The 27,425-nt window shown below is 39.7% G+C and overlaps 1 protein-coding gene and 2 long non-coding RNA genes across 3 annotated transcripts in view; all 3 read right to left on the reverse strand.

Annotated features, from left to right (window-relative positions):
- LOC140619827 (uncharacterized) overlaps positions 1–27,425 on the reverse strand; it is a 512,008-nt gene that overhangs the window by 452,157 nt on the left and 32,426 nt on the right. The window lies entirely within an intron of this gene.
- On the reverse strand, positions 455–17,526 carry LOC140619825 (nebulin-related-anchoring protein-like). The gene is made up of 10 exons (XM_072803763.1): positions 16,859–17,526; positions 15,197–15,301; positions 14,300–14,634; positions 11,190–11,387; positions 8,788–8,895; positions 5,955–6,059; positions 5,759–5,867; positions 3,973–4,284; positions 3,663–3,869; positions 455–627 (listed from the first exon to the last, which is right to left on the reverse strand). The coding sequence occupies exons 4-7, from the start codon at positions 11,328–11,330 to the stop codon at positions 5,820–5,822; spliced, it is 402 nt and encodes a 133-aa protein (XP_072659864.1). The 5' UTR covers positions 11,331–11,387; positions 14,300–14,634; positions 15,197–15,301; positions 16,859–17,526; the 3' UTR covers positions 455–627; positions 3,663–3,869; positions 3,973–4,284; positions 5,759–5,819.
- LOC140619098 (uncharacterized) lies at positions 18,153–22,840 on the reverse strand. The gene is made up of 5 exons (XR_012019012.1): positions 22,791–22,840; positions 22,298–22,396; positions 21,117–21,228; positions 18,362–18,466; positions 18,153–18,261 (listed from the first exon to the last, which is right to left on the reverse strand). It is a non-coding gene; the product is annotated as an uncharacterized lncRNA (long non-coding RNA).

A 27,425-nucleotide genomic window follows, 5' to 3' on the forward strand; every position in this document is an offset into this window, starting at 1 on the left:
CAATTATACACCCAAACCTGGTTTGAGTACAGAGCAAAGCAGGATACTGAGAAACTGGAGTGGATCTGGAAGAGAGGAATAAAGGTTCTTTCTGGAAACCTTGGCGTGTGAGGACCAACTAGAGAAAATGAAGTTGTCCACTCTTATGGAAGGAAGGTCAAGGGAAGACCTGGTGGTTAGCTTTAGAAATTTCAGGTCTGCTGTAATAAAAGGATTTCATTCATTCTTATTTTTCTGCAGGATAATAACTCTCTCCACTTGCAAAATGAGGAAAACCAACTCGAAGTTTGAGAGGAATAGATGTTGGGCTCCACGTAAGGGAGAATGTCACATCCTTTTGGAATTATCCTGCCCTGGAAGAGGCCGACTTAAGAGGCAGAGAGCCATCGTCATGAGATAGGCTCCATCCAGTGTGTGTGTGGGAAACCAACCTAAATAGTTATCAAGGCCCCATCCTACTCTGAGATTCTATTACTGTACCACCTTGTCTGGGTTTCACACCCCATTGAAAACCCTACTTACGTCACTCATATTGTAAGCATTGCACTTGGCCTAGAGAAACAGAGGAAGATCAGGACTCATAGTGTATTTATGTTTCACATCTTCTCCTTTAGCTTTGTAGAAGATCTGCAATACGCAATCACAAAAATAACATGTATCACAGAGAGTACAAAAAAGAAAATGCTTAAAGTGAACACCAATAAAAAATAAATTAAAAAATAAAAAATAAAAAAAGGAGTATTTGGAATAAATCATGAAAGGAACTACAATGGAAAGGATGGAAACTGAGTGTGTGTGGGGGAAGTTAGAGAAAAATACAAATCATGAGAGACTCCAAACTCTACGAAACAAATAAAGGGTTGCCGATGGGGAGGTGGGTGGGGGGATGGGGTAACTGGGTAACAAGCATTAAGTAGGGCAGTGGTGAGATGAGCTCTGTATGTTATACCCTATGCTAACATATTGGATTTAAATAAAGTATGTTTTAAAATAAAAGAAAAAATATTCCAAAGGAAAAAGTTCTAGGTATACTAGAAGATGTCTTCAAATGTCTTTTGAAGTCATTTATCAGAAATCCTTCCAATGTTATGAGCCACTAAAATACTCTCAATAGCTTGTGTTTTCACACCCCACACACTGACCTCTTCCCACAAAACTCCCCAAAATCCTCAAAAATCAGCAATTAAAATTGTCATCTTACATTTGCCAAAGGGCAAACATTACTTTGCTGTTATCTTCTAAAAATAAAGTTGTTAAAAGCAAAATAAAATGCTTCAATTGTACACTTAAAGGAGTTATTCCCAGCACAGTCCCTCTACTACTTCTATTGTTAAAAATCAAAGGTATTCTCCTATTTTTAAAAAAGTCAAGCATTTTTGTCATTTTCAGAAAGACCTAAAAACTCGGTGTATTAAAATAGACAGAAAAGTAGAAAACAGTGATCTTTGATGGCTAGAGATGAATGGAAATCATTTCAAATGCAAAACCCTAATTTGAATAAATGGAGTTTACCAAAGTCAGAAAAGTCCAATCTTTGCTAGTGGAGTAAACCGGTCTTGTTTTTGTTTTGGGTTTTTGATTCTTAGAAAATGGCATTTAGAATGAGACTTTCACTTCTGCTAAAAAAAAAAAAAAACTTTCCAATTACAATTGTAGCACTAAAACCATATAATAATTTCCTCATGCTATGAGGGCGCTTCTACATAAACCCAGTGTACTTAAGAGGTTTACCATTTCATACTTACCCTATCTTATCCTTTTACAGATGTCAGGAAGACAGCTAGGTCCAGGATGTAGAACTTAGATTGTATCCTCCTCTTGGTAATAGAAAAGAAATTGCTTGATTTCTAAAATCTAAAATACAACTGGAACCACTAGATTTCCAGTCTCTTGACTGTCATTTATCACATAAACCTTTAAGCAGATTATCACATGTAAACTGTTGTCTATGTATCACAAAGTCTAAAGAGGCTGATATCTATTTGAATTCTCAAATCCTAAATAATTTCTTCTAGGCATCCAAGAGCTAACGTTATTCCCTCACTGCCTTTAGAAACCATAGCTAGGCATTCACAGAGTCTCACCGATTCTACCCTCTACACATCTCCTCTGCCATTGCTAGTGCTTTAGTTGAAGTCCAAAGGAGTCTTCTGCTAGGTTTCTGTAAGCGCTTTTAATCCATCTTCTTACCTCCATCTCTTCCCTCATCAATGCCATCTCAGCACTCTTGGTCAGAAGTATCTTTTAGAACACAGATCTGATAATCCAACTCCATGGATTACGATCTTCAACACCTCCCATTACCTACCCCACAATCTCCAGAGTATAAGCACACAAGATCCTCAATGATCACATAATAATCCCGAACCCTTCACCGTCCTTCCAGTTCATTAGCTCTTGTTGGTCATCATGATTTTTTCTTTCACCAGGAATGCACCCTTCCCTTATTTGCCAGGGAAGCCTTGGTGGGGGGTTACCCTCTTCTCTTGTACTTGGCACATACCTCTCCTGTAGCATTCACCTCTTGGTGTGGCAATGCTCTGGTTCCATCCATGCCTTTGTCTTACACTCTTATATCCTTGTCATCTCCTATCTATCTCACCACTCATCATCTATGGCGTCTTTATAGCATCAGCATATAATACAATGCCCGGCTCAGGGAAGGAGTTCAAAAACGTTCATTCAATGGATTAATAAATAAATGCTTTCCATGTCCCTTTAGTTCTTCTACACACTAAGCTTCCCTTTAGGTCTGACCTTAGCCAGGTCATACACATCGCTCATGGACAGCCAGGCAAATAACATACTAATCTCCAAGACCTAAGTTTTCTTTTTTTTTAATTTTTAATTTATTTATGATAGTCACAGAGAGAGAGAGAGAGAGAGAGAGAGAGAGGCAGAGACACAGGCAGAGGGAGAAGCAGGGTCCATGCACCGGGAGCCTGATGTGGGACTCGATCCTGGGTCTCCAGGATCACGCCCTGGGCCAAAGGCAGGCGCCAAACCGCTGCGCCACCCGGGGATCCCCAAGACCTAAGTTTTCAAAAGCCTCTATAATATTTGTGTATGATGAATTCTGAGAAGTAAAACCATATACGCATGTGAGTTATTTCCCTGTACTAGTATTTTATATACGAACAGCAAATATATGCAACTTAATATGGATCTGAAGGTGATGAGTTTGTTAAAGTGTCTGGAATTCAAGTTTAAATTTTGTGTGTGTATATACAGGTGTAGTACAAGAGTAGAACTTTTTCATCACAACAAATTTATCCCATAACACAGTATTTCAAAGGCAGCTAAAAAGGAAGATGTTATAAAAAGGAAGATAAATAGTAATATAGAAGAAAAAGAAAATGTTAGTGCCCAAACTAAAAATAATTGTTGTGGTTGTTCTTGTTTGTATTCCTAATGGAGCCCAATGCAGGGCTTGAACTCATGACTCTGGGATTAAGACCTGATCTGAGATAGCAAGAGTCTGACACTTAACCAACTCAGCCACTCAGTCAGGTGACCCCCAAACTAAAAATAATTGTAATTGTAATTTTAAAATACATGAAGTAAAAGGAAAATTAATGGCTCAGAAGAATTAAACTTTTGAGCTGCTATTTATTTTGTTGAAGCCTCCTCCCTCCATTCTTGGCCCCCTCTTTTGTACTTACATCACTGACTTGCTTTGTGTTCTGTTTTGCCTGGACCATAACTGGGGAGTCCACGGTGCTGGTAAATTTGAGGGTGTCTGGATGCTGCCTGTACTTCTTTTCATTCAGGGCATCACCTGCTTTCTTAACGTTTTCTACATCTAGACTGCCAATAGGTATCCAGCCTATGCGTTTCATCCAGGTGTTGTAGTCTTCCTTGCAGGCATTCTATTGCAAAGGGAAAAAAAAGGAGTAAGTGCCCCAAGCAGTGGGTTCTCATGCACTTTCTGACTTTAGGAGAGGATTATCCTGTGAAATAAGTGTCACTTACATTGCTCTGTACGTGCATCATGTTTTTAGACTACTCCAGGTCCATGGCATCAGGCAGATAGGTGTAATGATGGAGTGTATGCTTATAGTTGACATTGCTGGCAACATCCTGAGCTTTCTTGGCTACCACAACATTGAACACATCATGGGGTGTGTTGTATTTTGTTTTTGTCTTCTCATAGTCTTTTTTATACTCCCGGTCGGATTGTATCTTGACTACATTCATATAGTGAACCAGTTTAGGATCATCTTGGAGACTTTGGAAGCCAACCATTTTCCCTTTGGTGTTTTCATAATCTTTTTTGTATTGAACCTATTGGAAACAAAGTGGGTATATTTTAAAATGTAGTTATGAAGATTTTACTGATCAATAAGACTATGATTTAAAGCAATTGAGCTTCCCAGGAATTACTTCAACAACCAGTTAGATGTATTCATTTGTATATAGTTTGAAATGTAGCCTGGTAAAATTAAAATGTTACTTAGAGCCCATTTAATTGTCTGTAGCTGCCTCAGCCACCTGAGAGAGATTGGGGTGGGGAACGTTTCCATAATTCATGTCAGAGACAAGGTAGTAAGTTCCTTTCTACTTATACACTGGTAGAGACAAATGAAAAGATAAACATTCTGCAATCATTACCAGTTATATTGTGCTGCTCCAGGAGACCCCTCCCCAAATAGCTGGCTATCTTAGTTGTAGTAGAATTTTAATGAGTATTTGGATATTCAAAGGAAGACCCAGAGCCAGTTGTGTGTAAACATGAATTGGATCTAAATTATAAAGTGAGAAGAACTGAACTTGCTTGGGGAGATCTGGGAAGAAGCATGGGAAACTGAGAAGCAGAGATGTGAAGGAAAGCTAATGTGTGTGTTGGGGTGGGGAGGAGCTGGAAGAGTGCACCCAGAGAAAAAGGGAATGGGTATCATCAGCGCTTTGATGATACCAGTATTTATTACTCAATTGTAACTTATTTACATCGGCGCAATGTCAACTTCATTTCAAACCATCGATGAGGTTGTGCTTGGGACTTGGGTTCGGGGGACTAAAAGATGGTTCTGGACTGCTGTGTTCCATCTCTGGACCATGCAGACCAGAAAAAAGTGAACCCAGGGCAGGAGAGTCCAGGTGAGCATGAGCAAAACCACTGTGTACAAAGTAGGAGCCAGAGGTAATGGAAAGACAAACCTCAGAATATCTGCATTGAGCAGGAGGAAGGGTATCCTACTTCCTAGAGGTTAGCTGGTAGGGGTTTGAGTCAATTTGATTTGAATCTCAAAGAGGAAAGTAACTAGTTCATAGTTACAAGTATGATAAGGAAAAGAAAAAAGACAAAATTTTTAACTTTCATGGAGCCTAATGACTGCTATGGACCTTGGAGCCAATTAATCCATCTCTGGAAGCAATTAATTAAAAAGAAATAAGGGAAAGAGGGAATCCATGTAAATTAAGAAAATTTTGAGACAAAAATCTTACCCCCAGGAGGTGATTAGGACTTAAATAGTGACTGATTTGTTTACTTCCATGAGGAGAATAATGTGAATTTGTACAAAAATGCAGAGGAGACCTTAAACTTAGAGTGTTGCACTAGAACAGGTTAGTAAAGGTTCTACAAATCCTTACTGCCAGGAAAATTCAGACCTTTTTAGGGAACTTTCTTTTCTAAATAGTTTTCAACAGGACTCACTTCGTGCTGGGGACAGCAGACACGGCAACTTCTGCATAACGAATCCACCCCACCCATACTTCCTAGTTACAACACACCAGTGACCCCACCACCGGCACTTACCTCACTTGCTGCCTGCCAGGCAGCTTTGGAGGCTCTGATGGGAATCGTGTCCGTTCTCAGGTCATAGCCCTTCTTGCTCAAATCTTTCAAGCCTGTTTTTGTACATATTCTGAAAGAAAAAAGTCCCTTGCATATAACTGAGGCCACATTTAGAAAGGCCTTCACACGCAATCAGCAGCTGAGCTCACGTGCATACCTCATTGATACTGTAGGCATTAACTTTAGCCTGGATGAACTGGGGCAGGTCGGCTGGCAGGTTGTACTTGTGAAGAAGTTCTTCTCCTCTGGCTTTGTATGCTACCTTGAGAGATGAAAAGAAATGCATGAACAAAACAAAGGGGATCCCTGGGTGGCGCAGCGGTTTAGTGCCTGCCTTTGGCCCAGGGCGCGATCCTGGAGACCCGGGATCGAATCCCACGTCGGGCTCCCGGTGCATGGAGCCTGCTTCTCCCTCTGCCTTTGTCTCTGCCTCTCTCTCTCTCTCTCTCTCTCTCTCTCTGATGTGACTATCATAAATAAATAAAAATTTAAAAAAAAGAAATGCATGAACAAAACAAAGGAGGGAAAAGGGTTTAATGACACAGGAAAATAATTTCAGAACAGATCACATTACACAGAGGTGCTTTTCTTGAAAGACGTTCTCTGGGTCACCTTCACATTCACCTGTGCAGATCTGTGGGCCTTCAAGGTCTCACATGCAATGCACAGAGTCCCATCCTAGTGCCCGTTCAGCCTTGGCAAAGGTCCCTTGGTATGTGCTAGGAACCTCTGAGCTTCGTGCGGTAGGGGCACCTCACAGAAGTTAGCCCCGGGAGAGGGCCTGATGAAAATGTTAACCTGCAGATACTTCCCTGAGCACCGAAAAGGCTAACTGGGTGGGATACACACACTATCTATCTTACACTTGGTGGGTGACTGATGGGACTTTGGGGTGGTTTTTACTCTACATGATTTTTGTCTTAGCTCTGACTTACAACGTAGCTCCTCCAGAAGGTGTGCCGCATACATTCATTTTCTTGGTCTTTCCTAAAAATAGGCTTATAGTGAGTCTTGTCATCAAGAGAAGCCCCTGACCTTCAGTGTTAAATGGCTGGAAGGACGGTCAGCATAGCATCCATAACACCCTGAAGACGTGACGTAGGTGTGCCTTATTAGTGAAAAGCTGGGAGAGTTACAGAATTGCTCATGGAACTGAGTCTCTTTGGTTTGCAGAATAACCACAGGTGATCAGCACGTTTAGAACCAAATGTATTTGTTTCCGTTATTAAACTACAGATAGAATTAGCACTCATATCACTTCTTTGGGCCTGGTTGATTTTGGACTGTACTATAATCGGAGCATCCTCAATCGAAGTAAAATTGAGAGCGTCTGGATGTTGGCTGCATTTTTTCTGTTTGGTGAATTGAAACAAGATAAACAGCAATAATACTTTCACTTAAGGCTAATACATAAAAATCCTTGAGATTTATTTTGGAGGGACAAGGGTTTTTTTTTCCTGATTTAAAAATTTTTAGATACTAGCTTCTTGGTTGGCTTGGGGGAAAAGATGAATACAGTACAAGAGATGATGTTCCAAAAATTGGCTCAATTTTGGATGGTCTGGGGCATTACAGACCAAGATAACTTTCAGGAACCAGGCTACCTCTTGCTTATGAAATGAAAAGAGGGTACTCTTAGCTAAACAGAACCCAGAAACACCACAAAGTTTTCTAAAGTATCAGAAAAGCATGCAAGGAAATTTGGAGTGTCTTTTGTGTGACACTAACAGGCTCTCAGATTCCTGTCAGTTGAACAGAGGTAACGCAGCTCTTTGGTTGAGGGAGGAGGAACTGGGGAATTAGGCAATGGCTAGGGGTTCCTATAAGAAAGGGAGAACTTCTGCTCTGCAGCCTCCATGTGACTAGTCCACAGCTTGTCACTAAAGTACTGAGGAGCTAGCTACAGGAGAGAAGAGAGTGGAAGGTGTTCCGACGGGACCTTCTAGCTACATTCCTAGATTTTCCTCCCTCTAGTCTCCCACTCTTCTTCCCTTGTGCATCTTCTACATCCCACTTCTGTGTATGAAGTGGCATCACTCAGCTTTAGACATCTAAAAACCACCAACTCAGAGGAACTTTTGTGAAAAATCGGAGGATATAAAATGTTGTTTCCTAAAAGCAAGCAAAAGCCCAGAACAACAGAAACAAGAACCTTCACTCAGTACCTCCGTCCCTCCTTTATGTAGGCTAACCTCCCTGATGTGTTCACCTGACAGCCATGGGAATGTGCCTCTGTCGGAGGGGAAGGGTCAGATCACCTGGCCATTTAGAGTGAAAGATCATCGCTGCTTTTTTCTTAGACTGAATAACAACTTATCTGGTACTTCAAAATGATCAAGAATAAGACACACGGTATAATAGTTAAAGGAAAATTTCTGTAGTATTCATTCTATGCATTATTCATAATTGCCAAAACTGGCAATTATGAATCCACATGTGTACCACTGGACAGCCAAAAATATAGCTATGCAAAGGAATACTACTCAATAATAATAAGGAATGAATTGTAGATATGTGCAGATATATAGATGAGCCTCTAAAGCATGGTGCTAAATGAAGGAAGTCTCCTACAAAAGAGATTTCTAGGAAAGTACAACTATAGGGACAAAAAGCAAGATCTCTGGTTGCCAGGCATTGCAGATGGGAGGGGGAGTTTTCAAGGAAACTTTCGCATACTAGCAGCATTTTAAAATTCAATTATAGTGATGACCATAAAAACTACATGAACTTATTAAAAATAGATGAATTTTGTGGCATGCAAATTATACTTTGATACAGTTGTCAAAAATATTTTTATCATGAATGGTTAATATAAAGGATTTTGATGATGTAAAACTTATCTGTCTGGATAATTCATGCATGTGGTAAGGGCTCTTTTCTCAGTAACAACCATGAGAGAATGAAGAGGGAAAAGAAGGTGATTCCACGGTTCTGGGGGCCTTAACACGGCACAATCCCAACCCCCTCTGTGGCACATGAGATGTCTTTACCTCATTTAGGGTGTCTGAAGCTCTCTTTGCCTTTCCCATTTCTAAGGATCCAAAAGGCACCCAGCCACAACCTTTCATCCAGCTGTTGTAGTCAGCCTTGTATTCAACCTAAAACACCAAGAGGAAGGTTACAGGTTTTTTGTTCAGCATCATCCTTATTCATGAAATCATTAACATTTTACCCAAAACAGTGTTAAGATTTCTGACCAGCTTCCTTACTTCATATATCCTAAGGTTTCTTTTTGTTTTTGTTTTTTAAGATTTTACTTATCTGAGAGAATGATGAGAGCACGCACATCAGTGGGGCAAAGGAAGAGAGAAAGAAACGCAAGCAGATCCCACATGGAGCACAGAGCCCAACACAGAGCTTAATCTCACACTCAGAGATCATGACCTGAGCCAAAATCAAGAGTCGGATCCTTAATTGACTGAGCCACCCAGATGCCCCACATTGAGATTATGTTAAGTATTTCCTTGGTGGGAGATTTTAACAGCCCTTAGGTTATCAGTGTTCTTCTAGCTGGCATGTAGTCCATCTCCTCCTTATTTCCAACTGAAAGGAAGTATGTGGAACTCTAATTCCAATATGGACAAATACTATATTTAAAGCTCTACTTCAAAGAATAAAAAAAAATTATATGTAGATAATCAAAGGTGAGGTGTTTGCTCCCTGGAACTCTAAGTATTATGTTTCTTTGGTCAAATTAGGACTGGTGGCCACATTGAAGGTAGGTAATTTTGCTCACCTTCTGAGAAGACTTGATAATGGTTATTCGTACTATAGGTTTGCACATGTTGCTCTTCATGTGTAATGGTTAACTTTGAGTGTCCCCATATCAGTTAACAATGCACTTTAAAATAGTTATGCTAGGGGCACCAGGGTGGCTCAGCTGGTTAAGCGTCTGCCTTTGGTTCAGGTTGTGATCCCCAGGTCCTGGGATTGAGCCCCATGTCGGGCTTCGCCCCACGTCGGGCTTCCTGCTCAGCAGGGAGTCTGCTTCTCTACCTCCCTCTGCCCCTCCTTGCTGCTCACTGTCTGCTTAAATAAATAGATAAATAAAGTATTTAAAAAATAAAATAGTTACAATCAATTTGCTTGTACAAGGCTCTTACTATTTGGAATTTTTCCTATTTTGGGGACACACTTGATGCCATTAAAGTAATAGGCCAGTCTTGGGGTGCTTGGGTGGCTCAGTTGCTTACACGTTCAACTCTTGATTTTGGTTCTGGTCATGATCTCACTGTTGTGGAATCAAGCCCCATGTCAGGCTCTGTGCTGGGTGTGCAGCCTGCTTGGGACTCTCTCTCACTCTCCCTTCTCCCCTCTTCCTCAGCCCTCCTCACACACACCCTATTCCCTCTCTCTAAAAGAATAAAATAAAACAGTAAAATAAAATAATAGACTACTCTTATTGTCTGGCTATATGTGGTATGTAAAACTTATATTTCTAGATACAAATTTCAAACCATTGTTCTTTAGTGTGGGCCTTTTAATTGGAATAAAAAATCAAGAAACTATTTGGTTCCTGCCTTTGAAAGGCTTACCATCTACTTGGGAGAAAGAAACATAGCAAAATTAAAAAAATAAATAACCACGCATGATACAGGATTGTTAGTGATGGAAATTTAAAATCGTTCAGGGGCTGTAGAAAAGAGTAGATTGGGTCCTCAAAAAGTTAAAAATAGAATTACCATGTGATCTAGCAAACCCATTTCTGAGTGTATACCCAGAAGAATGGAGAGCAGGCTCTCAAAGGAAATATTTGTCACCTACGTTTGTAGAAGCATTATTCAGAATAGCCAAAAAGATGGAAGAAACACAAACGTTCACTGATGGATAAAGGGACAAACAAAATGTGGTATACACATACAATGCGGTATTATTCAACCTCAAGAAGGAAGGAAATTATGATACATGCTACAACACGAATGAACTTTGAGGACATTTCATTAAGTGAAATAGGCCAGTAACAAGAAGACAAATACTGAATGACTCTACATATACATGGTCTACAGAGCAGCCCAGGTCAAGTACAAGGGTGGTTGCAGGAGCTAGGGAGAGGGGAAAAACAGGAAGATAACTGCTAGAGTTTCAGTTTTAGAAGATGAAAAGGTTTTGAAGATGAGTGCACAACAATGTGAATATAATTAGCTGCTACTCAACGGCACACTTGGTTGGTAGCTTTCCCGGAGGGATATAGTGATGAGTTCATGCTAGATCTAGGTCTAACTCTGAGGGGCATGCTCTCATCAAGCCACAAGGGTCATTTCCCCATTACATACTAGCTACATACAGAAGACAATGCCAACACCTCTGAGAATGGCCAAAAACACCATTCCACTTAAAGATTATTTCCTTTTCCACCTTAGAAAAACGGAAATGAGAAAATGTGATTACTCACATCACTCTGCAGTGCATAAGCCTCCTTGGCAAGATCCACGTTGATGCTATCGGGTGGGTAGCTGCAATTGTGTAAGATGTGCTTATAGTCCATAGCACTGGCAATTTCCTGAGATTTCTTAGCTCGAGTAACTTGGAGCATATCAAGAGGTGTCCTGTAGATAGTCTTTGACTTCTCATAGTCTTTACGATATTCACGCTGTGAATAGGAATTTTCCATTTATTACCATAAATCCTCAATGGAATTTCCGGACAAGCACAGAAATCTCTCATAAACAACAGACACGAGTTAGAGAAACACATTCAAACGTGCGAGTAGTTTTTTTTTTTTCCTAAAATTTGTTCATCTGTTACACATTATTGAACCCTTTCCCTCCAAAAACCTCAGACGTGGACATATGTTATCAAATCTACTTTTAGATCAAAGAGCAACTGTCAGACAACAGGAGGGGGCCACAGTTTCTACTTCAGGAAGGCATTTTATTTTAACACAGGGTTTTTTCAAGACCATTAAGAAGCATTATTTTTACCAAAGTAATCTAATCTTTTAATTGTGTTCCAATAAAGAAGTACTTTTTTAATTGATGAAGACTATAGAACAATCATTTCATGCTTCTAATTTCATAAAACGACCACTTCATGAATAAAGCTGTCCACTTGACTACTTGGCTTTTCTAACAGCATGTTTAAGTGGTCACTGAGTTTTTCAACCTGACTATTCTACTTTTGACAGTAGATAAGCTCCACTGAGAATCCCAAAGGTTCTTTTTTTACCAAGTTTAATTTTGGTAACAATTTAAAAGCAGCTTCAGATTGCAGCAGTAATAAGACCTCAAAGGAGAAAAGTTTGTGACACTGAACCATTCAAGTAACCTTGGCACTTATTACAGTGTTCTCATAAACCAAATGTCTTGACTGGGCCTCAGAAGGCACTTTCACTGGCTGGTTTTCCGGAATGTTAGACAGGGTGCTAATTAGGTCAAGGGGTCAAGGTCCCAGCTTCATCATGCCCACTCAACCAATTACCTTAACAGAGAGAAAAATTCTACCCCAGTGCCTGTAGGAAAATTCTAAACCCTTATATCTCCCCATAATCACATAAGCATTAAAGACGGTGACCCAAGCTAGCAAGTAGACATGTGCCTTATGAATCTTCTGTAGAAATTCCTGTTGCAAACAATCTGATCATTTAGCTCCCTTAGGGAATGTGATCTTCCTCCTAAATACTTTGTGGGCAATCACCCTCACTGAATAAACATCACTTAATTGTAAAATCTAGCCTTTGGTTTACGAAAATAAAATATGGAAACTTTCTGATCGTATGTAAGAACATTGAAAAAATAGTTTGTCTTTATTAGAAATAAGCTGATGGGGTGCCTATTGGTGCAGTTGGTTGAGAGTCTGACTATAGGTTCAGCTCAGGTCATGATTTTGGGGTTGTGGGACTGAGCCCCACGTTGGGCTCCACGCTGAATGTGGAGTCCACTTGAGTTTTTCTCTCCTTCTCCTTCTGCCCCTCCCGCTCATGCTCTCTCCTTCCTTCTCTAAAATAAATAAGTCAATCTTTAATGAATAAACAAACAAACTGATAAAGTAATGTTGCCACAGCATTGGTGTGTGGAAGTGTTTTTGACTAAACCATTTGATTCTTTTGTTCATGTTTATACCAGTTCATACATATCTGTACAATGTTGTCAAAGGTCCAAATGGCTTTAAAAGATTCTCTTAATTTTTTAAAATTATTTATTCATGAGAGACAGAGAGAGAGAGAGAGAGAGAGAGAGAGAGAAAGGGAGAGAGACAGGCAGGGACACAGGAGGAGGGAGAAGCAGGCCCCATGCCGGGAGCCCGACGCGGGACTCGATCCCGGGACTCCAGGATCACGCCCTGGGCCAAAGACAGGCGCCAAACCACCAAGCCACCCAGGCATCCCCTAAAAGATTCTCTTTAAAAGCCATGCATGTTCTATACCTGTAGCTTAGCTCTTAGCCTGGATGTATATGAAAATGATTCATCATTGACTAGCTCTTTTGGTTACCAGTATCAATCAATTAACAAGTATTTACCGAAGATACTACGTGCTTCGTGTTCTAATGGGTACTGTGATAGGATAAAGACATGTTCTGTCAACAGACAGATATGAAACCTTCTGAACTGAGAAAGGATAAGGAGCTACTAAAAAACATAATATGATGTATGTGATCACTATATACAGATATAAATCAGCGTGAAGTTATTAGAGAAAACTACTGACTACGGGATGCTTTAAACTGCCATAGGACTACACAGCACATGCAAAATGAATTAATGAAGATATAGATCATTATATGAATACATGGTTGAAATGAAAGTAAAGGATACAAACATCCTTCTATTTAATTTTGAAAAAATAATATTTGCAAGCTATGCTGAACACTCTTACCACTCTTTAAGGAATTCTCTAATCATTTTTTAAACACAGCATATACTGTGATTTGCAATAGATCTTTCCCCTCTCTAGTAAGAACTTTACCCAAAAGATGAGACTTGGCCCATAGACAAGCTGTAGGGAATTTATATTCTCTGAAATTCAGACAAAAGGCAGGAAGAAAAAGTTCAATTTTCTAGACGAGTGATCAAGTCTTTAATCAGAGGCTCAAAGGAGCCTATAATCAATGGAGTATTTTTCTTGAACCTATACCAGTACTAATTACTAAAGTCAATAAAAAACAATGATAATTAACAATAAGATTTTTATCTCTGACTCATGGTTTTCTTCCACTATAAAGACAGTTTCAAAATCATCATTTAAAGTTTATTTTTCAATCAGAAGAAAATATGAAACCATCTAGTGATGTTTTCAGGAAGTTTTGAGAATTAAAATCACTTCGTTACCGATTGCAATATTGAGAATTAAAATCAATATTCTATTACATATTGAAACAAACGGTTTTCAAACTGAAATAGAATCAAGTAATCAGAAATACCTCTCCCCAAAGGTACAAGAATCTGGGAAACCATTCTACTTCTAATGTTCATTCCCAGCAGTCTGTTGTGAACATGATAGAGCCCATGGATATGGAATCCTTTTACGTGCTACCAACCCCTTGGGCATATTAAGAGGGACGTCACCTTGAAAGCAAGATAGATCTACAAAGACATCACTCTGGTTTTTTGGCTCTCTTCAAAGAATGCAGCATCTTGGGATCATCATTAATGCTCAGGGCTCCAATCATCTTTCCTTTGCTTTTATCATAGTCTTTCTTGTACATCACCTATGAAAACATCACACATGCCAGATCCCACCCATCAGGCAGCGTCACTGGGGTCCCCTGCCCGGGTGCCCAGGCCATACTCTCATCCCTGGCGATCCTGCTGTTGGCTTCGGCTGCCAGCAGGGGGATGGCGTCCACTTTCATGTCAAACTGCTTTGCTTTGCTCTTCTCCCAGTCATGTTTATAGATATTCTGAACAGGAGGTTTCAGCAGAAAAATGGTTAGAACAACATCTAACTCAGAATCATTCAGTAACAATAAGAAACAGACTGAAAATTTCTACATGTAGACTCTTTTCACCTTCAAACACTATACTTCCCAAATGATAGTATAATTATTCATAAGCCTGTCATCTTGCTTCTCCCCTCCCACCACATAAGGATAATACGCTTTCTTAATATCCTATGAACTCTCTAAAGTTTCGGCTATGCCGATGTATAAAGGACGATGTAGAAAGACAACCACTTAGAGAAAGTGAAATGGGACATTCACAGGAGCTTGCCAATGCTACAGAGATTAGCTGAGGGTAATTAAGAGGATGTTTCTGATGGTAACAGAAAATGTGGAAAATGAATTAGAAGAGCAAAGTAAGAGCCTTCTGAGCAGTTCAGCCTTAAAAGCTCCACTTATACTCTGGAAACAATTGCCACCATTGTTTAATTGCATAACTCCTAATCTGGTCTTTTTAAATACCCATAACATTTCCCCTTCACGTGGGCACATAATGGTAGATTTCTGTAGCTTTGATACTTACATCACTTAAGTTATAGGCATTGACTCTGTGCTGGATAAACTGTGGAGCATCTGCTGGTACGCTGCACTTGAACTTCTCACTTTCACGTTTTGCTTTGTAATTCAGCTGGAAAACAGAAGATATCCAAACAGTTCAGGGTCAGGATTTCCTTGAGGGCATGTGGGAGAGTGTATATAAATGACTGAATTACTTCTATACTTCTACCCTTTTCTGAAACACGCCTCAAAGTGATGGTATATCCATCCAGTCAAAGTCTGTTACAAGGCCTAGACTCTGACTCCCTCTTTCAGGATTGTGGTGTAATCCAGTTTGGGTTGTCATTTTTATAAACGCTATCACAATGTATGTGTGGGAAACTCATTGATGGATCTAAACTTTTAGGCTGTGACTTCAGGACACGGACACTGAAAGTCTATTAAATTCTATGATCAGAGAAATAACAAAAATAGAAATAATCCTAAATAACTAAAATCCTAGTACAGTCAAAAAGATACATATATTCTGATTATTAAAAATGTAAAGTACAGCACTGTATTTAAAAAACTTAAAGCTGACATAGGTGGAAGGAAGGGGATAGAGACAGAATGAGGCTGTTGAATTCTGGAGCTAAAGGCAAATGCACGATTGAACGTCAGCAATAACCACCTCGAGAACAGTGCCCGTGGCCGGTCCAGGCCAATGAGCAGATCATGCTGTGAGAAGACACTGCCTACAACACTCTGTCCCTCGTCAGCTTACCGAGTTCAGCTGGGCCAGTGATGTTGGTAACTGGCCAGCGTTTAGCTGTTCCTTCTTGTGGCATAAAATATTAATATGCTAGAAATGCCGCATGATGAACTGACAGGACTCCTGGGGTATAGCGATGTCATTCACTTCATTACCAACTGCAAATGAGCTGTGATACTAAAACACATTTTATCGTAGGACAGGATGTATTTTCCTTCCTGAGAAGGTTGTGCCGCTCTTAGCTGCTGGCACCGTGCAGCCCAAAGTGTGGTCTAGCAGCAGCAGCATGGGCATCGCTGAGGAGCTTGAGAGAGAGTCAGCATCTCTCTCCAGACCAACTGAATCAGAATCTGTACTCTAACCAGGTCGCTGGGTGACCCACACGAGTGTGACCGAGAAGCACTGCTGCTCTTCCCCGATCTTCACCCGGCTGGACCGTTCTGCTTTAGATCACCCTTGACCACCCTCTCTCTCTCTCTCTCTCACCATTCTGTTTGAATTCTGTATCGGTATCCTGTATTCATTTTCTTATTACTACCTGATGTCTTTCTTGTTTCTGCACTCTTCGTATCTTTTTGTATTGCCTTTGTCAGCAAACTCACAATGGGAAATGCTTGCCTTGTTACCTACACAAATACATGCTTTTGTTGTTTTCAAATTCATGAAATTTAGTATGCATTATTTTGGGTGTGTGTCAGATCCCAATGGGCAAATTCCCCACTAAAAATTGGTGACTTATTGAAGAAATATTATTTTTAGTATCGTCTAATACCACTTTTCCCAAGGCTGCAATTCAGTCAAGCAGCTTCATTTGCATCTTATTAAATCTTGAAAAATGACAGTGTTGGGTAGATAGATGAGCCCGCGAAAATGCTTATGTTTCAAATAAACACAGCATTCCAGGTCATCCACACTTGCACAAATCAAGGCACTTACATCGCTAAGCTGTTTCGTGTTGAGTTGGGCTTGCAACAGTACAGGAGTGTCGGTGACGGCCGTGAATTTGGTCTTATCTGGATGAACTTTCCACGTATGCTAGAAAAGATGTTCTTTAATAAAATATCATAATAACGGATCTTTATATTCTTGTTTATATACATACTACATATAAAGAGTTTCCAGTTAAAAATAGAATTTATTTTCTGAAAACTTGGTTGATATGTTGTCACTTCTCTCTCTCAATCTCCATCCCCTGATGTTGCCTCTAAATTGGTCTCCCCGCCACAATTCAGCAACCAGATTAATCTTCCTCCGGCTGACACCTTACAACAGCCCTCCATATGACTTGACCTAAACTGTGCTGTGGCTGATGAGCCCTACCCTACAGAATCTGCCCACCCCCATCCCCTACCATTTCACTTCTTCCCACTGTCTCCGTCTCCAGAACGCTTCTGCTACTTCATCTTTGCAATTCCTTAAGTGCCCAGCTCTTCTCTCCTTAGACCGTTCTTCCAGTTAGTTGCTCTCACCTTGATCTTGGCAGGACTGCACATTCCTGCCTTAGAACTCTCTCAGAGCACCCAGCCTATGGAGCCCATCCAGTCTCACTCCCACTTCATCCTATTTCAATCCTATAGCATCATTCTTCATAGGTTGTATTATCATTGTCTAGTACCGTCCTTCTTTATACGTTTTTTGTTATCTATTTATCCCTCTCAAATGCATGCTCCCCCAGAGGCAGCCCACCTTGTTCCCTTTTCTTTCTCAGCATCAAGGACAGTGCCTGACATAAGCTAGCTCCTCGTGTAAATTTGTGAAATGAATGAACACCCCTCTCTCACAAATCTATCTTACCTTTCCCTCCACTAAGCCACGTGTACATAAACTACTGAAAGTAAAGCTTTATTAAGACCACAAACTATTCTGTAACAGATCGGTTTCTTCACAATAATTTTTGTGCTCCCCAGTTCCACCCCAAATTTAAAATTTAACATCTGCTAACCACTAGGCATTAGCATGTAAACTCCTGCTGAGTTCACCACTAGATGGCACAGGAATCCCAAACCCCATTTGGAGAACTCTGGGCAGCTGACTTCTGTCTTTACACTGGTCTAGCTTCGTGATTGCTTCATATTCTTGTGTGATTTTCTGAGGGAAAAAGCATTTCCCTTATTTTCTTCATACCTGGCTTTGTAATTTTTCTATAATGAGAAAGAACTAAAATAGATCATGACTGTTATTACCCCCAAAGAATGTCATCGAGAGACAGGAACAATGGTCTTCAACTTACTGTCACTGTTGGGAGTGGAGACTTTCATGCAGTGTATTTGATATGGGTCCTTGAAGCTGCCCACGTAATGGCCCAAGACGTTCTGTACATAGGAATGTTTGTATTTAGTCTGAAAGAGAAGCATATTGACAAATATGCCAATTAGGTACGTTATTTGTCACATCGTAGAAAAGCCCTCAAACCCCAGGAGCAACCATGGCCTTTCTAACCTCGCTGAAGTTCTTCAGCAGAGTGTCAAGTTGGTATTTAGGGGTCTCACAGTAGTTCCTGCTCTTTGCTTTTGTCTTCTCATAGCTTTCCCCTCTATAATCTCTCTGTCAAAGGAAGAAGAAAATTAAACAGAGAAGAAAAATCTATGTCATGGTGTAGAAGCCATTCCCATCATTGCTATACTTAACCACAAAGAAAAATTTTGTACTTTTTCAGAATTTATTTTCCATATGGCGAAAAAGGCAGTATTCCTATGGTAGAGGCTCACATCTTAGATAATCTAGTCTGCTAACAACCATATATGCGCTTGTGTTATTTATCCTAACATTGCTGAGCCAGGATATTCCATGACATAACAATGCTGCTTGAGCAACTTTTTTGTCTTAATGTAATTCTATCCACTTGAATGCATTTGAAGGAAAATGAATTTTTTAAATAGTACAAAATTAGGTAAAAGGTATAACGTGGACCTTAAATACTTAGGCACAGTCCCAGAAAAGTCTTCAGCTCATTACTTGATGGAAACGCATTTTATTTACAATAACTTTGGAAGCTGGATTTTCTCCTTGAGTTCTAATATTTTTCTTTATAGTAATATGCAAAAATAGTTTTTTTTCCATTTTATTATAGGTATCATGTATTCTTACACATTCTCCTTAATTTTACCGTGCAGAAATCCAAAAATATACGCAGGACAGACAAGCATACTTATAAATGATACAGGATAGGGAATATTTATTTAATGCCATGAGTTAGAGAAGCAATTTTTATAAGGAATTTTTAATATTTTAGTCTTTGAAATGAGATCAGTGTTTTATACAATTCTTAAAATACTTTGTTCTTGAGGTTATGCTTCATCATCTAGTTTTCCTACTTTATTGTCTTTAGCCTGATTTTCTCAGTTTTTGCCTTTTATTTTTCTATATATATTTTTGCAAAGTACCTGAAGTCAGATCATTACATGGAATGAATATGTGTTTATGACATACTGAGATATTAAATCTATTTCTAGGAAATGATAAAGAAAAGGCTATTGCTAGTATATTTTCCCCCTAATAAAACAGAGGGCATTAAAGAAATTAAGGAAACATTTACAATATACACTGATGTCTCGAAGTACAGAGTTGTTATAAGAATAAGGAACTTAATCATTTTTTACTCCTGGGCTTTTGTGTGTGACTTGTCATCCTGAATTGGAGGTTTCATATAGGCTAAACATCTCATCCAAAGTTATAGTAAACAGTAAATGTAGCCATATCTGAAAGTAAGCATGATTTTACAAAGACACTCACGTCACTCTGGTTCTTGGGATCATCATTAATGCTCAGGGCTCCAATCATCTTTCCTTTGCTTTTATCATAGTCTTTCTTGTACATCACCTGTGATAACATCACACGTGCCAGATCCCACCCATCAGGCAGCTTTACTGGCAGCCCCTTCCCAGGGTGCCCAGGCCATACTCCCATCCCTGGCGATCCTGCTGTTGGCTTTGGCTGCCAGCAGGGGGATGGCGTCCACTTTCATGTCTAACTTCTTTGCTTTGCTCTTCTACCAGTCTTGCTTATAGACATCCTAACCGGAAAATTTTAACAAAGGAATTGGCAAAGGTGATATGCATATTATCATACTGTTAAGACTAATGAGTATCTCAATACTCTGTCTTAATATGAAACAAATGAACCATTTTCACTATAGAAAATCATGCATAAAAAAAGAAAATCATGCATATTTTAGTTATTTTTCTTCAAACTGAAGCTTCTAATTTTCCAAGATCAAGGTGCTCTCCTCCTCATTAGAATCTTTCATTAAATTAACCTAATCCTAGTTACCATACTAATACCTAACTCCTGTTACTGAGCCTTTCACAGAGTGGCACCAAATATTCTACAGTTAATTTACTTTTTATGATCTAAAGATATCACTTTCATTTGATCTCAAGGTCCTTTGAAAGGTTATTTCCTGAATCATTACAATACTCATTGATGCTAGATAATCTAAGGACTTATTTATAGAATTGTTGAAGAAATGAGATCTCCCCTTCAAAGGGGTATTTGCACTTTCTATAAAATTAAGTTTTGAAAATGAAAGGTAGCAATGGATACCTACCTAGCCTTATGCCTTTTATGCAAGCTCTCTTACATGTAGAAATAAGCACCGTTTATGTGAAATAAGGGATATTATACGTCTGAGTAGTAAATAAAATGAAACTGTATCTGAAGAAACAGGTCCTGGGTGAAAATTAATCATTGTATGACATAAATGAATATATGGCTAAAATATATCACATTATGATTTGCAGTCAAACCTACATGAGTGGTGGCATTTTGGAGGTTGGTTAAAACATATCGAGATTGTCTAATTGTATGAAGCTACCTACAACATTGCTACACACATTTATAAGGTGAATTGAAAGATACATGGGTAGAGGCATAAGGGCATGGTGCAGATGCTAAATGTTCTTCCCATCTTTATTTAAGATTTTATCTATTATTGAGAGAGAGAGAGAGAGAGAGAGAGAGAGAGAGAAGGAGAGAGGGAGAGGGGCAGAGACACAGGCAGAGGGAGAAGCAGGCTTCATGCAGGAGCCTGATGTGGGACTCGATCCCAGGACTCAGGATCATGCCCTGGGCCAAAGGCAGGCGCTACACTGCTGAGCCACCCAGGGATCCCTGTTCTTCCCATTTTTAACACTGAAGTGTTTATGCAGTGAAACAACCCAGAAATAAAAGCACAGGTTGTCAGGATATCCCATACCATAGTATATAGGAGCTTCCATCACTCAGGTTATAAGCATTGACTTTGTGCTGGAGGAGGGCAGGAGTATCTGGAGGTATGTGGCACTTGAACTTTTCACTTTCATGCTTTCCTTTGTAGTTCAGCAGAGATAGAGAGTGAAAGAGACAAAGACAGATGGAGAGACAGACAAAAAAGGAGACCATTAGCTCGAAAGAAGAATTGTCCCAAAATACAAAATCTCGGGTGGTACATTTCATAGAATAAAACGTAAAATACATTATGTTAATTAACAACTGACAATGCTGTTGAGATCAATACAGAAGTCCAGAGCTAGGGTAGTCCACCCTGCACGACTGACAACCTGCATGAAAGCACGTCTGTCACCGTGGTAGGACTATCCTGGAAGGAGGTGGCTCTTTCATATATGCTCCCTCTCCAGGCACATCACAACCGGCCCCCAGAATCAGCAGATTCTTGAGACTCACAGCCCTTTCTCTCTTTCCATTGTCAACGCTCACTTTCCGGAGAAACACGTTCTAACAAACCTGGTTACGTCCCCTCACATACATTATGCTTTGTTAATACTCTTTATCTGAAGACTTTATTTCTGGCCATCAATTGACTGAGGTTACTTTTATTGCTTTGCTTACTTCAGCACAAGTTTGGAAGTTCATACTTAAAGTCATGTGATAAAAGTATCTCCAAAGCTCCATTTTCCGAAACTTATTGGAGACAGAGACATCCCGTGTATTAAACATCAACTCCGGGCCAGGGTATTTACTATGCTCAGATCTCCTTTCGTTTACTCTTCAAAACAACTGCAAATTACAAAAGGGTAACTAACACGAGGCATAACGAGGTTAAACAATTTGCCTAGGGTGCCGGGTTATAAACGACAGAGCTGGAATTTCACCCAGATTTGCCTGGCTAAAGACCTCATGTTCCTTCCAGCATGGTAAGCTATATTAGGCCCCCTTAGAGAACCATTCTGCTATCCTTGCTATACATCCCAGAAGATGCAAGGCAACTAAATAAGGAGATCTTTTAGGTGATTACAAATATAGACAAGTTAAATTTGATACACTCACTTAGCCTTTTTTTTTTTTTTGGTAAATGTGACAAGTCACTGGATTTTATATACAGAGTTATGATAGGTTATCCCTCAAAATTGGATTTCCTGCCTATTTAAAGGAACTTACATCACTCAGTTGCTTGGAATTGACTTGGGCTTGCACCAGCACAGGAGAGTCGGTGACTTGAGTGAAGTTTGTTTTATCTGGATGGACTTTGTAGGTGTGCTGTGGAGGAAAAAAGGAATAGTCTTAGCAATCAAATCCTATAGTCCAAGCAAGGAGAACCCATTCCCCAAAAGAAAAGAAACTTGTAGTTAATAAAACACAAGGCTCCTTTCTAATTAGACTGCAGTGTTTTAGAGATGCTTTCGCAGCTGTACAAGAAACTTTCTCATTCTTCAGATTTCTGATAACTCCTCTTTGGGGAAATGAACTAGAATTAGCTCTTGAAAAGTATGGATGACAGCTAGGGAAAACGGTTCATCACCTACAAGATAGATTTTGTTTCTTATAATTTCCTTGCTTGCATATATTTGAAAAGTGTTAAAATTTTAAATTTCTCTTGAACCGCTAGATGCTCTGGAGGCCAGGATGTTTGAAGGTCATACTACAGACTCACATCTTTACATGGATCCAGCTTCTCGATTGTTTCATTTTTTTGAGTTATACTCTGGAGGAAGAAGCCTTTGCCTCGGTCTTCTTCGAATTCTGCTTTGTAGTTGTTCTACGAGGAAGAAAAATCAGACACGAGGATGCAACCATTTTATCCATGCCCTAAAGATGTGTTAAGTGGAAAGCTAAACAACTGTCTTAGAACTTACATCGCTGTTTTGAGCTGCAACTTTCATGCAGTGTGTATGATATGGATCCTCAAAGCTGCCCACATAGTGTCCCAAAATATTCTTTAAGTAGGAATCTTTGTATTTGGTCTGAAAGACAAAACATATTTCATGTATTTATTGGGGGAGAATAATGGATCTTTTCTTAACAGAAGAAGTAACCACAGAATTGCTTACATCACTAGTGAAGTTGTGCAGAACTGTATCAAGTTGGAATTTGGGGGTTTCACAGTAATTTATGCTCTTTGCCTCGGTCTTTTCATAGTTTTCCTTGTATGGTTCCTGTCGAAGAAAAAAATCAAAGTAGATTCTTGTCACTCCCACACTGATTATAGTGCTTGTATTTCTCAACAACAATAAACAAGAAGGAGAAGATAAAAAGATATATCCTGTCAACGGTCTTAAAAACTGACAATCAATATTGGGGTGTAGTGAATGAAAAGTTTCTTCTATTAGCAATTACTGTAAAGTTTAGGTTTTTAACATTCACCAAAAAAAAGCCAAGAAACCAGTACTCTACCTCAGACCAAGCCCTTAGTTGTGGAGATTTGTGTGTACTTCAGGACTGCTACATCCGCTCTCCCTCAACTCAGACTCGTCTTTCACTGATGGTGCAACAGACAGGAATCTTCTGAGCAACAGTGAATTCTTTTTGAAACAAACCTTCACAAAAATGTTTAGTATAAGTTGAGAAATACACTCTCTCTTCCTCCTTCCACCAAGGAAAAAACCTCCTTACACAAACAGATAGTATATCCTGTATATAGGTATATACAGGAACTCAGATGATAAAGCTACTCACTCTTCCTCTCAGCTATGACCCAAATTTAGCTCTAATACTGACAATAAACAACCACTGGATTTTAAATGCACAACTGATAAAGTGAGAGTCTTGTCCCTTTCTCATGTTAGGTTTTGAGGTTGTACATGGTGCTTTTTGGTTTTTAAAAATTTATATTGTTCTCTTTATCAACAAAGTAGGTTTGAACCTGAGCTTTGCTATGTTTGATAAAGATGACCTTTATTTAGGAAACAGAAAACATGCTTTGCATTGATTTCCCAACAGGGCTATTTGGCCAGATCCACTCACGCTCTCTCACCTGCCACTCCAACTCCACTCGCCTCATTCCTCAATCACAGGTACACATTTCTATGGTGCTGACTTAATTTGAGGGACAAAGAAAAGATAACTAACCCACAGGGGGAACACCATGTATAATCCTCAAATATTGGGAAAGCTTAATACTGTGGGAATAACTTAATTGATCACATGTTCCCTCTTATTTATATAGTCAAAGTGGTCTTGGGCTGTTAGTCTCTTAATGCATCTCTCACTTATCCGATCTGTTTTATTTTAAATCTTATGGATTGGTCAGACTCTTAATTCTACAAGTAGAAACTCCTGTGAAGACTTAGGGAGCCACCTTTTATTTTTTGTTGTTGTTGCTTGTTTGTCTTTTGGGGGAGCCATCTTTTAAGTCGTGCTTTCTGCAAATGATGGTTTCTAGGGCCAAGATTTGCACAGAGAATGACAGAGGTGAGGGGAAGAACCTGTGGAACCCAGGACATTTGTCTTTGCCCTGCTTGAAGAACACAAGGGCAGGGTGCACACACAACTTCACCTCTCACTCTCTGCCCCTTGCAAAGCCTCTTTCTGTGTCAGGATCCCAAAGAAGCACAAGCACTAGAACCTATAAGCAAATGAGGTTTTCTCTGCCCCTTGAGCTAAATCCACAGGCACCCCCCCTCCCAAACTAACACACATCATACTCAGGGGGCATTCCTGTCTTCCTGTGGTTATATAGTTCCAGGGAAACTGCTACACTAGAATCCTAAATTATTTGCAAAATTATGTATGCATTTAGTCATTATAGAAAGAGAGATAGTTCATCTCTCTAGCAGCTAAAGTTAAAAAAAACACTTTCTGACAAGAACGTACTTATTACATCACTCAGGGCATTTCCTGCCGCCTTCAGCTGCTTGAGCAGTGGGTTCTCTGAGGCAGGAAGTACATTATAATCAGGCTTTCCTTTATTCTTTTCAGAGTCTTCTTTGTATTTTACCTGTAGGAGTGAAATGATAAAGTAACTGGGTTACTTTTGTTCTTGTCTCTATTATGGATATTATGACATAGTTCTACAAATCAATTTTCTCTCTAGAAAAGTGGCAGCTTGACATTTTATAAACAAAATACTCATAGTAACTCATAACAGCAGCAAAGAAACTGCATAAATCTCCAGGATAACTTTTCTTCCCATTCATTTATTCACTCAAAAACATCCATAGGGTATTCATTACATGCTGGCCTTGGGACAAATACATGAAAGAATAACACCTGGTCCTTGCCCTCAAAGAGAAAAAGACATACACAAATAATGGCAGTGTATCATGTCTCAGACACTTGCTACTCCACAACTCTCATTTAACTTAGCCACCAGTGACCTAACTGCCAACACATTTTTTCAAGAAAGCAAGCCAGAAGCATCATCAAAATCTATCCTCTGATGCCTCATTGACTGTGTGTGAGCATGTGTGCAGTTCACATGCGTGCAGAAGTGACTGTACGTTGGTAATTTCAATTCAGAAACATTTTAAATAGCGGATCGCTCCTTTCTCCCTTCACTCACTTCTCACTCTCTCCTCACTCTACTCCTACCTCATCTCGCTGATGTGTTCACATGGAGATACTCCAGAGTTCAGTCCTTAGAGTTTTCTGTCTATGCTTGCTCCCTTGATGGCCTCCAGTCTTCGGACATTAAATACTCTCCATATACTGATGACTCCCAAATTTATACAACCCTCCCATATATCTCCCCTGAAACTTCAGACTTGTACAATCAACTGCCCACTTAACATTTCCACTTCGATGTCTAAAACGCATTTCAAATCCTACATGTTGGAAGCTTAGCTCACGTTTTCCCTCCAAAAATAATTATGCCCTCCTTCCACACTCTTCTCTCTTAATAAAGAGAAATCCCATCCTCCAGTTGCTTAGACCCATTCTTCTCATATCCCACATCCAACCCAATAGCAAACCAGGTCAGCTCTATTCTCAAAGTCCATTTCATCCATCAGCCCTGCTCCCCTCCTGATCTAAAACATCACTATTTTGCACCTGGATACTAAATGGCTTCCTGGTGGTGTGATATCCTTGCTTTCACACCCTCAGCAGGGCCAAGGCTAGGGTTTCAACCACGTCTGATTGGCTTTGAAGTTTATTTCTAGTGCTTTAGAACGTCCAGGATTCTTCTTACCAAAGTCTACTCTACAGAGTATAGGAGCATATCCATGGATTTGTGTATCTTGTCTGTGTCTAGATGTTCAGCAATTGCTGAAGGAAAATAAGAAAAATCATGGTAATAGATTGTGTGGGAGTTTCCATATTCAGAGAAGGTTGACAGCTGTCCTTTCTTGAGGGGTCCTTCTGTCTGAGAGCACAACCTTTCTAATTGCAGGTATCAAAAGGTCCTTTAACAAATACTGAAGATGATACCTGACTATTGTTAAAGGTCAGACATAGGAAAATTTTTCAAAAATTTGGTAGCCTTATGATAACCCCAAATTGCACTTTTTGTTGAGCCCCAAGAACCCTCTTTTTTTTCATTACATACAAAAGCAAAATTTCTAAGAAACTCACCCACAATAAGACCATCATGACAAATAAGAGCATTTCTTCATACCTTGCTAGCTGCCACTCCAGCTTGTTTATTCACTTTGTACTCTGGTGTTTCGGTCTACGTGAAGTAGATCTGGTCTTTCATATTCTCAAAGTCTTCCTGGTATTTCCTCTGTAAGACATTACACACACTGGAGAATTGCCATGAGCACAGACTATGAAAGGGTTCACATGGGAGGACAGGGGCCGCTTCAAGAGCTCACGCACAGCCGTGCTCCTCTTGGCTTACACATGGGTCTGGTTACAATGAGAGATGGTAGTGCCATCATCAAAACAATTAGCAACTCAACAGAGATTTGGAGCACTTACAAGAGGCTGAAAACCAGCCTCTAAAGAGCTCTCAAAGACCAGGGGCAGAAAACTTCAGAGGAAAAAAAAAAAGAGCACTTTTACAGTGAAGAAACTCTGGGAAGAAACAAATCAGTTTCATAAAATGTACTGGTTGGGTTCTCCAGGCAAATAGTACTTTAACAAGGGCCCCTTTAACCTGTACTCACTTTGAAAACATATTGTTGATATGAAAATTGAGGCAAGCATAATGGAATTTAATCAAAACAGTATTTCTCAAAAAAAGAAAGATGGAGAGATTTCTTTGTCAGCAGGAACTCTACACAGGTCTTGTCCCCATGAAGAGGAACCTGGACTCCAATGTACTTGTAAACCTGCAGGTGCAGCTGAGGGCCAGAAGTCATAAAGGAAAGGGTCACTTTTTCAACCTAAGAATATCTGGCTCTCCCTT

This window comes from Canis lupus, chromosome 27, assembly GCF_048164855.1.
Source record: "Canis lupus baileyi chromosome 27, mCanLup2.hap1, whole genome shotgun sequence".
Taxonomy (NCBI): Eukaryota; Metazoa; Chordata; class Mammalia; order Carnivora; family Canidae; genus Canis; species Canis lupus.